General features: G+C 35.8%; 1 protein-coding gene across 1 annotated transcript; it reads left to right on the top strand.

The window, feature by feature from the left end:
* Nucleotides 1-765: 765 nt before the first annotated feature.
* On the top strand, nt 766-7,923 carry rcn1 (reticulocalbin 1, EF-hand calcium binding domain). Its single transcript, XM_067400415.1, has 6 exons — nt 766-1,173; nt 2,940-3,133; nt 3,225-3,403; nt 3,520-3,580; nt 3,714-3,913; nt 6,324-7,923. Exons 1-6 carry the CDS (start codon nt 953-955, stop codon nt 6,429-6,431), a joined length of 963 nt encoding a protein of 320 aa, XP_067256516.1. The 5' UTR covers nt 766-952; the 3' UTR covers nt 6,432-7,923.
* Nucleotides 7,924-15,264: the final 7,341 nt, after the last annotated feature.

Genomic DNA, 15,264 nt, shown 5'->3' with positions numbered 1-15,264 from the left:
CTGTTATGAAACTAGCCCAAGGCCAGTGGCCTTTTATTTGAGTAATGAATAATTAATGTATTTAAATTATATTTGCCCTGTCAATTTAAATAAGGTCAATCTGGTGATTTTAACGAAACATAGTTCTATATGTCACAGTCTTCTAAATCTGGTGCACTTAATAGACTTAATCTGCATCATCTTTTCTCGGGTATTTGACATGCACTGCAGTACAGTGTGAAAATAAACATATAAAAGACAAAAATAAGCAGATGTCAGTGAATAACAAACAAAGATGCACATGCATGAGATCTCTTGATCCACAATTTCCCGCTGTGAATTATTTCAGCCAATAATTTAATAGACTGTGCTTCCAGATGTCTTTTAGCAGCTCCCTAAATATATCTAGCAATGCACAGACAAGAACCATTTTCTTCTTCAGTGCAAATATCTGTTTAAACATGTTCACTTATATGCTGGAAATCAGCAGGTCACTAATACTAATACTACTAATATGGTCTAAATTTTAATAATAATATACTTAATAATAATAATAATAATAATAATAATATACTTTTGAGTTCTCCTCCTCCTGCTATGGCATTCCTAAAATAAGAAGCAGGCGCTCTGCGTGTCATCTTGCAACGTGGCGTCCACGCCCATCTCGAGTTACAGACAGCCCACTGGCCAATAGCAGAGCTTCTAACAATCCCCTACTTTGTTAGGCGCGGTATGATTGGCTGTGCGCTGACACGCATCCATTCGGGGTTTGGTTGTAGCCTTTAGTGATCCGCCGGGTATGTTTGAATCGAAAATGAAAAGAAGCGTCTTGTTCGCGTTCTGATGTCTTGAATTGTTTCGCTCTGAGTTGATAACATTTGAAACGCGTCTCCTTGGCAACGCCAGCTTCTGCGGTTTTGACGGTGATAGTTACAGCGTTTAACTTTGTGCCAGTTTTAAACTCTGGATTGCGATGGACGCGTCGATATGTTTATGGTTTTTGTCTGTTTGCACGTGCCTGGCGCACGCGAAACCCACTCTCAGGAAAGAAAGAGTTCATCACGAGCCTGAACTGAGCAGACAACCTCACGAAGATAACCAGAGCTATCAGTACGACCACGAGGCCTTTCTGGGCAAAGAGGAGGCCACCACATTTGATCAGCTCACCCCTGAGGAAAGCAAAGCCAGATTAGGGTAAGATTGGGGTTTTGTTCAACAGACCTACTCCAGCAGTATTGTTGCATATCTCTATATGTGGGTCAATAACAGATATGACTGTTCCAGATGACTATTTCTGAATCTACAAACATAAGTACACACATACTTAGGGTTACTTCATTTGACCCAAAAGAGAGTCTATATGTTTTGTCACATGACAACAAAATGCCACACTGGCATATCAACATTTTGGTGCTGGATTATATCAGGGTTTAGTGTGTGTTTGATACCAGGGTGAAATGGGTGTAGACATGAAGCTCTTCCCACAGAACTCCCTCTTCTCCAGGACTGGGAGCATGGGAGGGCTCGCTTCACATCACAACGTGGCATCAGACATAAAAATAATTTGCTGTTGACAGTCTTCTAGTTACTTGGACTCTAGTTCCTGTCAAGAACATTTCTCGGTTGTATTTCAAAGCAAAATAAGCGAAAATTATATCTTGCTTAGAAAATGAAGCCATGCAAGAAAGATGGAAATTAAGCAAATTTCCCACTCCGTTCTCATCTTTAATGCAAACAAATATTTAATGTATCAGTTTTCTATTACATAATCTATCTATTATTTATTTATGTGTGTGTGTGTGTATGTGTATATATATAATATATATTAGGAGGACTATGTCAAAGTAATTAGTATTTGCTATGCTTCCTGCTACCAACTGGTGGTTTTATAACTAGTTTTTAGTTTGTAGATGTGTTCAGAGCAGGACTCTTCTCAAATATGTGAAGTTTGGGGCAGATTGGACATTGTAAGCCTGAGTTACAACAGCTTCCTCTTTCATGGCGAAACATCAAACTTTGTCAGGCCGACACGGACACATCCTTCAGTGAAAACTCAAGATCTTCGCAATTTAACATCGCTAAGGCCTTAAGATTAGACTGACAACATATGACGTTGCTCTGGTAAATCTCAATGAGGAGTTAATCACAGTGTAAAACATGACTTTTCCTGTTGCCCACAGGTGGCGCTATGACTGTAACTGAATATTGCCATGTAGATGTCTTCAGGCCAGGACTCTAATAAAACGTGAAGTTTGGGGCAGATCTGACTTTGTATACCCGAGTTACAACAACTTCCTGTTTCATGGTGAAGCATCAAATTTTGTCAGGACGCCACGGACACGCCCTTCAACAAAAACTCAAGATCTTCACAATTTAATGTCCTTTAGATTAGACTGACCAAATATGATGTTGATCTTATTAAAGCTCTTGGAGGAATTTTTTAAAGTACAATGGCAAAAAAATGGCAAAAACTGCAAATATTTTGCAGAGAAAATTAAAAATATCTCACTTCCTGTTGGGTTTTCAGAATTTGCACCCAGGAACTTTTTTGTAGGTATTGGGCTGTTTCATGTGTCTACCGAATTTCATACCTGTACGTGAAACGGCGCGAGAGGTGCTTAATTGAAATTTTGTAGGTGGTGCTATCGAGCCATTTTGCCACACCTAATTCTGAAACCCATATCTGACGTAATTTTCACCACTTCTGACACGTGTGCAAAGTTTCATGAGTTTTCGAGCATGTTTAGGCCCTCAAAAATGTGATTCATTTCGGAGAAGAAGAATTGACCGGTTATATAGCATATGATAATATGCTATATAACCTGGTATTTCCATCTATTTTTACCCTGTATGAGCTGAAAAGCTGGAAATGTCTATGGAAACTCCACTGTACATGTAAATAAGATCAAGTTTACATTTTATATACTTTTTTTTTTTTTTCCTACTTTTAAACTCTTTAGGAAAATAGTTGATCGTATTGACAGTGATGTTGATGGATATATCACCACCGATGAACTCAAGGCCTGGATCAAGAGAGTCCAGAAGCGTTATGTCTATGAGAACGTGGCAAAGGTCTGGACTGACTATGACCTGAACAAAGACAACAAGATCTCATGGGATGAATATAAGCAAGCAACTTATGGTTACTACCTCGGTGAGCCGCACTGTTCTCAAACCATCTGAAGTTTTACTATCGATTAAATGTTATTGTGATAGCTCCCTTAATGAAATTCCTTGTTTTCCAGCCAATCCTGAGGAGTTTGAAGATGCAACAGACCAGTTCAGCTTTAAGAAGATGCTTCCCCGAGATGAACGCAGGTTTAAGGCTGCAGATCTCAATGGAGATTTAGCCGCAGAGCGAGAGGAGTTCACTGCTTTCCTCCACCCGGAGGAGTTTGATCACATGCAGGAAATTGTGGTTCTTGTGAGTCTTAGTTGGATTTTAGATGGTGTGACTTGTCAGTTTAATAATGCAGACTATTAAAAAAAAAAAAAAAAAAAAAAAAAAAAATCAATAATCGCTTTACTATCTTCTGTCAGGAAACTCTGGAGGACATTGACAAAAATGGAGATGGACATGTAGATGAGGACGAATACATTGGTAGGTTCATCTGTATTTTTGCACTGTGGTATCTTCTTGTGAGTTTTAGACCCTGAAACACTTGACAGAATTGGCATTTTTGGGTGAATTATCCTCATCCAAGGGAAAAAGTTTTCATTGTGCTATTTTTCAGCGGACATGTTTGCTCATGAAGATGGCGGTCCAGAGCCAGACTGGGTACGAACTGAGAGAGACCAGTTTTCAGATTTCAGAGATCTGAACAAAGACGGGAAGATGGACCTAGAAGAGATTCGTCACTGGATCCTGCCGCAGGACTATGATCATGCGCAGGCAGAAGCCCGGCATCTGGTGTACGAGTCGGACACTGACAAGGTACGCGGACCTGGAGTGTCTCTAAACCTGAATCAGAATACTAGTACTGATCCTGTAATACATTAATGGTCATTTAAAGTAATTAAATGTGTACTAAACATTGATAGGATGAACGTAGGAGAAAAATACCATAAGTGTGAAGTTATTTATTGAAATGTATGAATTTATTTGATACACACTATTGGTCAAAAGATTGGGTCAGTATAATATTATTTTTTTTTATTATTATTTTTTTTTTACTTTTTAAATTTTTATAAAGAAATGAATACTTTCTTTCAGCGAGGATGTGTTAGCTTGATCAAAAGTGTCAGTAAAGACAGTTACATTGTTATAAAAATTAGTTTTAAATAAATGATATTCTTTTGAACTTTGTTCATCAAAGAATCCTGAAAAAAAAAAAAAAAAAAAGTGTTACGTTTTCCACAAAAATATTAAGCTCACAACACTTTTCAACATTGATAATAATCAGAAATGTTACTTGAGCATCAAATAGCTTATCAGAATGATTTCTGAAGGATCATGTGACACTGAAGACTGGAGTAATGATGCTGAAAATTCAGCTTTGATCACAGGAATAAATTACATTTTAAATTATATAAAAAAAAATATGTGACATTTCCGATGATTGACATCATATGCCGTTGATGAGGGCCGATCCTCGCATAAAAAGACTGATGCCAAATGTTTTGACTAGTACATTTTTTTTGCTTATTGTGAAAATGAAAGTGCAAAATGAACTTAGTGGGGTAAAAAGTGAACAGACAGCTCTCAGAGTGCTGATATTAGACAGCAACATTACTATATTGTTATTTACACTATATACAACACACCATGTTAATGGAACAGCTAAATGTGGCTAAACTTAATTGTTTTAAGTTCACTTAAATTAAAATTTATAGGCACGTCTATAAAATGTATAGACATTCAAGCAGCTTTTATAAATGTGCCTTAGAAAAAAAATATATAAGTGTGCATCTCGAGACAAAACAATAGCACTGATGCATTTTAAGATTTGCTTTCAGTTAAAACAGCTCAAACATGCATTTTAGTTTGGGACTAGCTTAAAGGCACAATATGAAATTTTTCGCCGCTAGAGGTTGTGATGACAAAGTGATGATACGGATACTATGAAACACTTTTTGCACACTGCAGTAAGCTAGATCGATATTAGGCATGGTAAAACATGGTACTTGCGGTAAATCAAGAAAACAAGATTCAAACAATAAGACTTACTGTGTTGAGCTATATAAAATGATTAGTTTTCTGTCAATGAATGTATCCAAACAGTTGCGCACCTGTCTAATAAAACATATGGTCCCACTTTATATTAAGTGGCCTTAACTACTATACTTACATCAAAAAATAAGTACAATGTATTTACTGGGTTCATATTGAATTGCAAAACACTTTTGCTGCTATTGAGGTGGGATATGGGTAAAGTTAGGGAAAGCTTTGGTGGTATGGGTAGGGGTAAGGTGTAAGGGAAGGGTCAACAGTGTAATTATAAATGTAATTACAGAAATTAATTACAAATGTAATTACTTGCAGGTGTTTTTCAAATATAACTACAATGTAAAAACATGTATGTACACAATAAGTGCATTGTATCAAATCATTCATTTAAATGTAAGTACATAGTAGTTAAGGCCACTTAATATAAAGTGGGACCAAACATATAATATATTAAACCATCTTTCCATGGTTTCTACAAAATAAAACCGGAAATTGAGGGTAATGGGTATGATGTCATTGATAGGCGATGCATGGAAACGGTCCGTATCCTGGTTAAAATTGCTTATTTCTCTGGATTTAAACATTCTCGGAAACATTTTGGATCATTTAAGTACACAAGTCAACAAAATATATAACATTGTTCTAGTGGTTTTTGGATATTTTAATCTAAAAATCTTACATATTGTGCCTTTTAAGCCTTGACTGTGAAACTGGGGGATATTTTTTACGCTTATTAAATGTTAAAAATGATGATCAATTATAATGTCATCATACTGTGCTATCAATTATACTGTAATGTTGAATTGTAACTATAATTAATGGTTAAAAATTGAGAGGAAAATGCATGTAGTAGAGACATCAGTATCAGTGAGATACCATTAAATATTTAAAATATACTGTCGTTATGCTGTTTCTACATTAATTTATATATTCAGTGTGAAAATAGGAATATTATTTTAAATTGTTAAAATATTTCACAATATTACAGTATTTTTCATCAAATAAATGCAGCCTTGGTGAGTAGAAGAGACTTCCTTCAAAATAAATGAAAAATCTTTACTCACCCCCACTCAACTTTCAACTTTTATATATAAATAACAAATAAGTTAATTGATCGTGAATTTTAAGGAGAAATTGTTTTATAATAATGCCTTATATGAAATATAAATTTTTTCAGGACCAGATGCTGACCAAAGAAGAGATTCTTGAGAACTGGAACATGTTTGTAGGCAGCCAGGCCACCAACTACGGTGAAGATCTGACCAGGAACCATGATGAGCTATGAGCCCGAGCGAAGGGTGTGCAACTCTACCCGAGGAACTCCATGGCTTCCTTTCCCTGAGAAGCCGTGCCACTGACTGATCTACTGCAGCTCTACCTCACAGACACTGGACATAGAGGAATCACTGACTGATGGCCGTACTCTCCAATATAAACTTCAGATTTCCTCCTTCACTCTATGTTCTTTTTGTGAGGGCTCAAGGAACTCTCCTGGTCCTGGTTGAATGAGCTGCTACAGATTTCTTCAGCTGAAGCTGAGCCTTTTAACTCAAAGAGCAGTTATAGGACAAAGCCTGTACTTGTACAAGTTGTGCCTGTTTTTTTTCTGGTGTCAGTATTGATTTTATGTAGCCCTGCGTTTGTTGTGTTCTGTCTTCTGGTTTGTATTTCCACAGCATTAAGGTAAGATCTTATGGCTTTATGAATGAAACGTTCGTTTTGAAATCTTCCCGGTCTTCTGACATTTGTTATGGCATCCGCTTGAAACAGGACAATGCTCATTATTAGTGATGCCTACAGAGCTACCGCAAAAATGGAAGTTCAAACACAGAACTCTAAAGATTGCTGCGCGCTTGTTTCTCTCTTGTGCATAAAGTCTATATTAGAACAAACTTTCTATTTATTTAGAACTTCAAGCTTTGATAATATCATGCTTTTTCTACAGAAAGCCCTACAAGTCAGTGTTGATAAATGGTTATACATAAATGTGTAATTATACTTTAGATTATCACAAATTTCCCATTGTCTTATTTGTTTTGAACCTGAGAAGTTTTGGCATTATAATCTGAAGCGATGTTTCACACCAACTTTTGAAGCTGCTTAGATGAAGGTCTAAATGTGTTTGATCATTTGATAACCCATTTTGGTCATTTCTCACTGAATTTTACCAGTCATTCAATAAGAACTCATTTGACTACAAAATTAGTCCTGTAGACCTTAATCAGGGTAGTGCCATATGTAATTTTTGACATGAATGAAATGAGGCTGTGAAGAAGAGAATACAGTGTTCAGTAGTTTGTACTGTTTATTGAAAAACACACTGATTGCTGACGAGACACCTTTCTGAGAAAGGTACAAACTCTGGAAACGGTTTTAAAAGTTGTGAAAATACAGCATGTGATCTTTGGACCTTTATTCAGTGCTTGCCATCTATCCCTCACAACCTCGTTTTCATCAGAGTTAAATTCAATATGGCGTCTACTCTGATTAAAGTCTGTAGTCTTACATTTTCAACTGTTATTCTGCATAAAAATTATCACCAAGACCTTCTTTCTTGGCTTGGCCACAGAGGCTTGCATGAATATGTTTATTTTGTGAAATGTTTTATTTTAATTTAATTCACAACTTTAAATGCCACCATGTTGTTAAAAACCTGAAGAGCAAACGAGCCAAAACATCAGCTGTCTGCTAGCAAAGCGAACAAACACTCATTTGAGACCATTTTTTTTTTCTCAGTGATACTTTGCAAAAAAAGTAAAAAATAAAACTTTTCATAAAACTTGAAAGTTTTTTTTGTGTGTCTAAGTAATTGCTTTATGGGCCATTCTACAGAATTGGTTCAAAGTATAACAATTTTATATGCATGCAAATAATATCCAAGGTACATATTTCTAGTAATTGTACAGTTAATTCTCATATTTTCAGAAAGTTTTGGATTATTTTTCTTCTTCCAAATTTGTCACTAATGATAAATGATTTAATAATAAGGGTTATATTGACCTATTAAGACTTTGTTTATATCTACCTTGTAAATATATTTTGTTTTTGTTTTTTTGTTTTGTTTTTTAAGTTTCCACTGGTAAATCAATAATAATTACAATTTTAACAATATTTGAAGTGTAATTTATGAGATTTGATGAGCTGCTTATCTTTCTTTGTAGAAGGCATAAAGTTTATCATACTGATTTCAATGTTAAGGATTCATTAGTTTGAATATACATTGAACCAAACACTATAATAACATCTTAGGCTTTATTTTTGACAAAACGTCCCATGTTTCGGTCATGACTGCACATTTTCGGTAGTGACCACATCACATTACAGAATTTAATAACACTTTATTTTACAGTGTTCTTGTTACATATGTTACATGTATTTACCATAGTAATTATTCATAACTGCATGCAGATAACCCTCAACCAAACCCTAATCTTACCCTAACCCTATAGTAAGTACATGTTGTTAATTAATATTACTTAGAACTTAAATATATAATAACACTGTAACAATGACACCTTAAAATAAAGTGTAACCCAGAAGTTTAACTCTTATACTAAAGCACTATTATAATTTGCATAACACATACTGAAATTCAAATGATTTGCAAAACTACTAAAATTTTATTTTCCCCCAAATAAATGATTGTGTTCCTTTTGTCACTACCAAAACAATGATGTCACTATCGAAACAATTTTACATACTTCATCTCAATGATGATAATCAGCACAGTTCTGAACAGTTGTACACACACAAAAACAAAAAACACCCAAAAAAGTTTGCTTAATTGCAGAAAAAATGTGTTTGGTAGTGACGTTCCTTAAAGGTGCTAAAGAGGATCTTTTCGTCGACTGAGAAACCAAAGACTGTTACTGAGTTTTTGAAATGAGCGCATGCGTAAGAACAACCCCCCTCCTTTCGAGGGAACAGCTCCAAAAACTCGTGCACAGGTATTGGAACACGAGTGTTTACCACCGGCATTCGCTGTTAGTGGATTCATTATGTCGGACTCACCGCAGGTAACTCATAATCTGCAGTTGTTACTCCTGTCTCCTGACAAAAACATCGCATGCGGCGCCTGTGGAGTGTGGAAAGTTACTGGAGCGCGCAGCTGCGCACGTCTCTCACAAGAAACATCATGGCAGTGATTGACAAGCCAGAGGGCCAATCGTTTACACGATGATCGCTGATGTTTTTAAGGCCCTACCTCGTGCACAGATGATGTATATTAATATTATTCCTTTCAGTGCAGCTAATAAATAGTCTTTTATCAGTTAGTAAAGACAGTTTCAAGTAATATTGCAAAAATGTATAAAACAAAACATCCTCTTTAGCACCTTTAAAGTTACACACAGATTTTCAGACTTTTGAACACATTTAACTCAAAATGATGGATACTAGAAAGAGAGGCTATGAGAGGGAGGGACACAGGAATATTTCCTGATCAAAAATATAGGGGTGTAGTTAAAATCAGTCTCAGCCAATGGACTAAAACATACACTGTTTTGGTAGTGACATGAAAATGCAGGACACATTTTTTTTTACATATATATATATATATATTTATTTATTTATTTTTTTATTTTTTGGAAAAACAATAGAAAAAAATGCACAAATTATTTCACTATTTATTTCAATATTCATTCATTATTTCAATTATTTTGTTTTCAAAAGCTGAAATTTAGGGGTTACGGTTCAGGAAAGCCACCTCCCAATTAAAAAGTACACAATAAATTATGATTTTATATATTAAGCTTACTGATATTTTAAATATTATTGTGGGATTCAATAGATAATAGAAGGATCTTAGTAAACATCTAAAATTTGAATACTTAAATGCTTTTTAAATGTGTTTTTTTGGTTGTGGCTCATTTGGTTGTGTAGAACGGCCCATATAATTGTTTTTAATTGGCACACCAGATCAGACTTGTTTTTTGAAATCAGTCTTTCAGGAATTCTGTAACTGTTTGACCATTGTTCGCCACCACTTTTTCCAATCTTAAAGCTCTAGCCTGATCATAACTCTTCTTTTCCCAGTGATATTCCTCTGACCTTTTCTCTTTTTTAATATCTCTCAGCCATCTCTCTTTCTACAGTCTTTCTTCAAATCTCCCTCATGCTCATTCTCTCTCCTCCCCCATCATGAGTGGACACGCCCCCTACTGCTGATTGACTACGTTTGTTGTGCTGCTCAAGCCGATCCACTTCCAACAGTGTTTCTCAGAAATTGCTTACTGCACCTTCAAATGGGAGAATGCATTATAGATGACTAAATGTTTCCAAACTTTAAAGTTTATGGTCCAATGCAGTTTTCATTTCATTAACTATCATTTCCACCATTAGGTACAGTTAACTATTCCAACAAGGGTGCTAACATTGAAAGGTTCTACTTAAATGTTCTTAATGTGTCTTTACAGAAACAAAAATGAAGTATATTTATATCACATGCTCAAAAAAATCAAATAAGTTTCTTTATTATTACAATTGTATGAATTCACAAGACGTGCTAAGAGACTGTCTAAAATGATGAGACTGACAATGAAATGTATGCAGCTCTATTTGTTTGCATGCAAGCAGATCATTAGTGGCTGAGGATGGAGGTCTTAACGGTGTCTTTAATGCCACTGAAGCGTAGGGACAGTTTGCTCCCTTCACACCCCTTCATTAGCCGAATGCCTGTCGACTGTGCCCTCAATTCTGCAGCAATTGTCTGTACGGTTTGGCACAAAGTAATGGATAGATGAGGTCATATTTCTCTCATTTTAACACAAAATGTATTTTTAAAAACAAAGCTTCTTTATTGACATCAATGGTTTCATGAAGAACATTGCATGGAACATCAATAGAATCTTTCCATTCCACAAACATTTCTTTATAGTGGTAAAAGGTTCTTTGGAATTTTAAAATGTTCTTTACACTAAGAAAAAAAAAGTTCCTTTAAGAACTGTTCACAGAATGAGATGCATGGGAATACTAACAGATGGCTATCTCCAGATATTTTATAAGTCCTAGTTAAGACTAAGGTCATCATCAGAGGTCATCTATAAAGACATTTATATTTTAGCATGCAGTCCAGAATTAAACTCCCTTACAGAGTTATATCGTTATCTCACAAGAGTAACATCTTTATATATCATCTGCAGCAAGAAATACCTCAATACACATAGGATGCCTTAGAATTGTGTGTGTGTGTGTGTGTGTCTGCCATGTGACTGAGCCCTCCGGTGTCCTGAGAGGCTGTGAAAATGCAGACGTCTCCCATGCTGTACGCCTTAATGCCTGGGGGGCACAGGAACACCGGGGCCCCTGGCAGCTGGAGCTGAGAGAGACTCAGATGGGGCCCGTCTAAGCAGTCACTCTGGGACCAGAGACAGAGGAGAAGCCAGAGAGAGGAGACGAGGGTACAACACCTTGAGAGGAAAAGAGCAGCCAGAGTATTCCCAAGACACAGACGAACATATTTAAAGACAGATGTATTTATGATAGAAATATATGGATGTACAGTGTTTACATGATATAAAGTGACCTATATTAGGCAGTGGAGATGGAAAAATAATGCAAATGTAACAAATGTTTTACCACATTGTTGTCCTCGCCATGCATCTATATTCACTTTTAGGTATAGTTCAAATAAAATAAGGGAATGAGTATTTGAAAAATAACTTCTGCACTAGCCACAAATCTTTTTTAGTCCTACAATAGCTTTGTGACCAGTTATTATTGACTTTATTATACTTTGATTGATCTGATAACCTCAGTCCCCATCCACTTTCAGGTAAACTGTTCCTTTAAACAGTTCTAACATGTTTACGTTTATTAACATCATGTGAGAGTTTGGATCAGAAGACACAAGGTCTTCGGGGAGGGACGGGTTCAACCCCTCTAGGTCTCTGAGGAAAGGGAAAGCGAAAGACAAGAGAAACAAGGATCCCCAAGGCTGAACGTATTTGTTTTAAGTCCTAAAGGAATCTGGGTTCTCTCCTGGGATAAGACCATCAACTTAACCTCATTTATAAACATGGGCAGATGTTTGGTGTACAGTCACATGTACTGGAGAACTGATGGAGGAATTATTAACTTTGTTAATGTTAATTATCATTTAAAGAATTTACAGTAAAACACAGATAAACAACACAGAATACATAGAATGTTTGTTTTTATATTTAATTTATTTTTATTTAATTTATTTCTATTTTATTATAGGCTTTTGACAGGACAGTTTAGTATGGAAGCTTGTTTCCACAAAATAAAAGAAATTAAAACGACTTTTTAATCACACAATTCTGCCTTTTTTTCTCACGATTGTAAGATAAACTCGCAATTGCTAGTTATTAAAGGTGCAATGTGTCAATTTTAGGAGGATCTATTGACAGAAAGGCAATGTAACATACATAACTATGTTTTAAGTGGTGTATAAAGACCTTACATAATGAACTGTAATGTTTTTATTACCTTAAATGAGCCATTTCTGCCTACATACACCGCGGGTCCCCTTACATGTTGCCATTTTGTGCTGGCATGTTTCTACAGTAGCCCTAAATGGACAAACTGCTCTACAGAGTGCGTTTGCATGACTGCTTACTTTCTGCTGTCTCAGACGACATCTTTGTCCTGTGTTGGCCACCGTAGCTTCTCTATATTGCAATTCACAACCTCGCCACTAGATGTCACTAAAAATTTACACACTGCACCTTTAAGTCCAATTCTGAGGGGGAAAAAAGACAGACTTTTTTCTTAGAATTACGAAATATAAACCCGTGGATAATTGCTACAAGTTTAATGAGTTTACAGGCCTATCGCAATTCTGACTTTATAAAACGCAATTGCGACTTTATATCACAAAATTTTGACTTTATAACTCGCAATTGTGGGATAAAAGTTGCAATTACCTTTTTTATTTTTATTTAGTGGCAGAAACAAGCTTCCATAGTTTAGTGCACTCAATAGAGATTTTCTTTTTTTTTCTTTCTTTTTTTTGTCTTTGCACTTGAAGTTGGATATGATACAAATATTTTAATGTGAAAAAAAATACCTTTAAATAATTAAATAATCAACCACTAGAGGGAAGAAAAAGACTTCATTTCATTAATCCTTACATTAACTGGCTTACTAGCGCAATGTTGTGTCTTCAAATTATGTGATTGTCTTCTGCAGGGTATCTTACTGGAGATGGCTGAGCTGCAGACATGCATTGTACATTTAATATTACACTATCTCCAATAAAAATCCATGAGTAACTTCACTGGAGGTAAACAGATGGAGCTGCAGTTTTGCCTCAAGTACTAAATGCCAGGTTGAATTCACTTCTGTCTTTTGCAGGAAATAATGCACTTAAGACCAATAATGAGCCGGCATTCGGACATAAACAAGGAAGACTGCACTGAGTTCACTACGTATGACAACAGTTCAATTTGTTGAATAAAGTTGTTATTTTTGTTTTGTTTTTGCTTCATAACATTAAGGTTGAACCACTGTATTCACGTTGACTATTTTAATGATGTTTTCAGCTACTTTTCTGGACATCAAAAGGTGCAATGATGTTGCTGCCTATTTGTGGATCAGATACCCTTGGATTTCATCAAAATCTTCATTTGTGTTGTGAAGATGAAGGAAGGTCTTACGGGGTGTGGAACGACATGAGGGTGAGTAATAAATGACATTATTTTCATTTTTGGGTGAACTAACCCTTTAATATTAGAAAAGCTTTCCAGCACCGGAGAGACTGAAGTGGGAAGGCCAGAAAACTGTTTACTGTTTTTCCATTTTTTGTTCTTCCTTGCTCATCTTTGCTTTGTTTTTTGTTTGTTTGTTTTTTCACTTTATTTTCCAAATTTGAGGTTGATATCTCAAAAAATGAGCTTTCAGTAAGATTTTGTTTGAGTGCAGTACCAAATTTTCCCCATTAGATGCCAGGAAAACTCCACTGGTACACACAGTAGTTGGATTTGTGATTTACAGTAGAGTTTTTCTCTCTCAAATATTACAAGCAATACAAACCACACTCTGACATCTATCCCATCACACCCACACAATTATATCTGCATAATTTATCCAGTTGGCTCTATAATATGCATAAGCAGAAAATAGGAATAAAGAGAGTATTTGCTTTATAGGCCAAACCTGAGAAAATGGCACCATTTGGTAAAATAATAGTAAAAACATTTACATTTTGAAGCCTTTCCTACAGAATAAAAGCCTATTAACATTGCATCATTTTATAGTTAAATGGCCCTGGGATTATAAATTGCAGTTTTAATGGGTTTCAGTGGGGACATTTTGTGTACAGAGTAATAAAATAGATTTATTTAAAAAAAAAAAAAAATGGGGGTGAAATAGTAAAATCCCTATAAAAATACACACCTGTGCCAAAATATATGTAGTTGGCATTAACAGACAAAATGAACAAAACTGAAAAACAAAATTGTGCATAATGTCGCACAAGGGTTAATACAAGCCCTTATATCATGGTTTTTATGCACTTGGAAGTTGTTTTGGTATCTTTTGGTTTGTCCAATCCACTAACCCTAAGTGAATAATAAACAAGGATGGAGTGGGTTGATTTGGATTTGTGAGCGGACAAAAGGACACAGCACTGTTCTTCAGGAGCGTCTCTGATCTTCCCCACCTCCACTCAGCAGTGAGACCAAAGGCCGGCACTTTATAATTAAAGTGCACAGGATTATCTATGTCTGAGGCACAGAACACATCACAGGAATGCCCTGTCAAACATTAAACGCAGAAATGCAAGAACACTCCACTTCAAATGATTGTTCACTGGCCTATAACTAAAGGGGTTAAGTCTAATCCTCTCAGAGTTTAACTGCTATCAATGTCCTGCAAGGAAACCTAACTGGAAAAAAGTCAGGAGGTTTCGAACAGGAGGAGGTTGACTTAATGTTCAGGTTAGTTGACGTGTGTGTCTCCATCATTTTGTAAAGCACAGAATGATGTGTGTGTGTGTGTGATTATTGGCAGCAACATAATGTGGACATGGTGCGCTTTGCAGCTTATACAGGAAGGGACTGACCCGTAAGTGACCAGCCACGGTTTATTTTAATGCACCACTTAGGTGTGAGTAAATAAGAAATAGACACCATAATAAAAGGCTGCTGTGCAACAAA

Source organism: Chanodichthys erythropterus, chromosome 11 (assembly GCF_024489055.1).
Source record: "Chanodichthys erythropterus isolate Z2021 chromosome 11, ASM2448905v1, whole genome shotgun sequence".
NCBI lineage: Eukaryota > Metazoa > Chordata > Actinopteri > Cypriniformes > Xenocyprididae > Chanodichthys > Chanodichthys erythropterus.
This window is presented reverse-complemented; position numbering and strand designations above follow the sequence as displayed.

Bases quoted from the DNA above. Each gene is read 5' to 3' on its own strand.
- rcn1 (XM_067400415.1), top strand. From the start codon at position 953: ATGGACGCGTCGATATGTTTATGGTTTTTGTCTGTTTGCACGTGCCTG. The intron at 3,134-3,224 runs GTGAGCCGCACT...CTTGTTTTCCAG, and splicing joins AACTTATGGTTACTACCTCG to CCAATCCTGAGGAGTTTGAA. The intron at 3,404-3,519 runs GTGAGTCTTAGT...ATCTTCTGTCAG, and splicing joins TGCAGGAAATTGTGGTTCTT to GAAACTCTGGAGGACATTGA.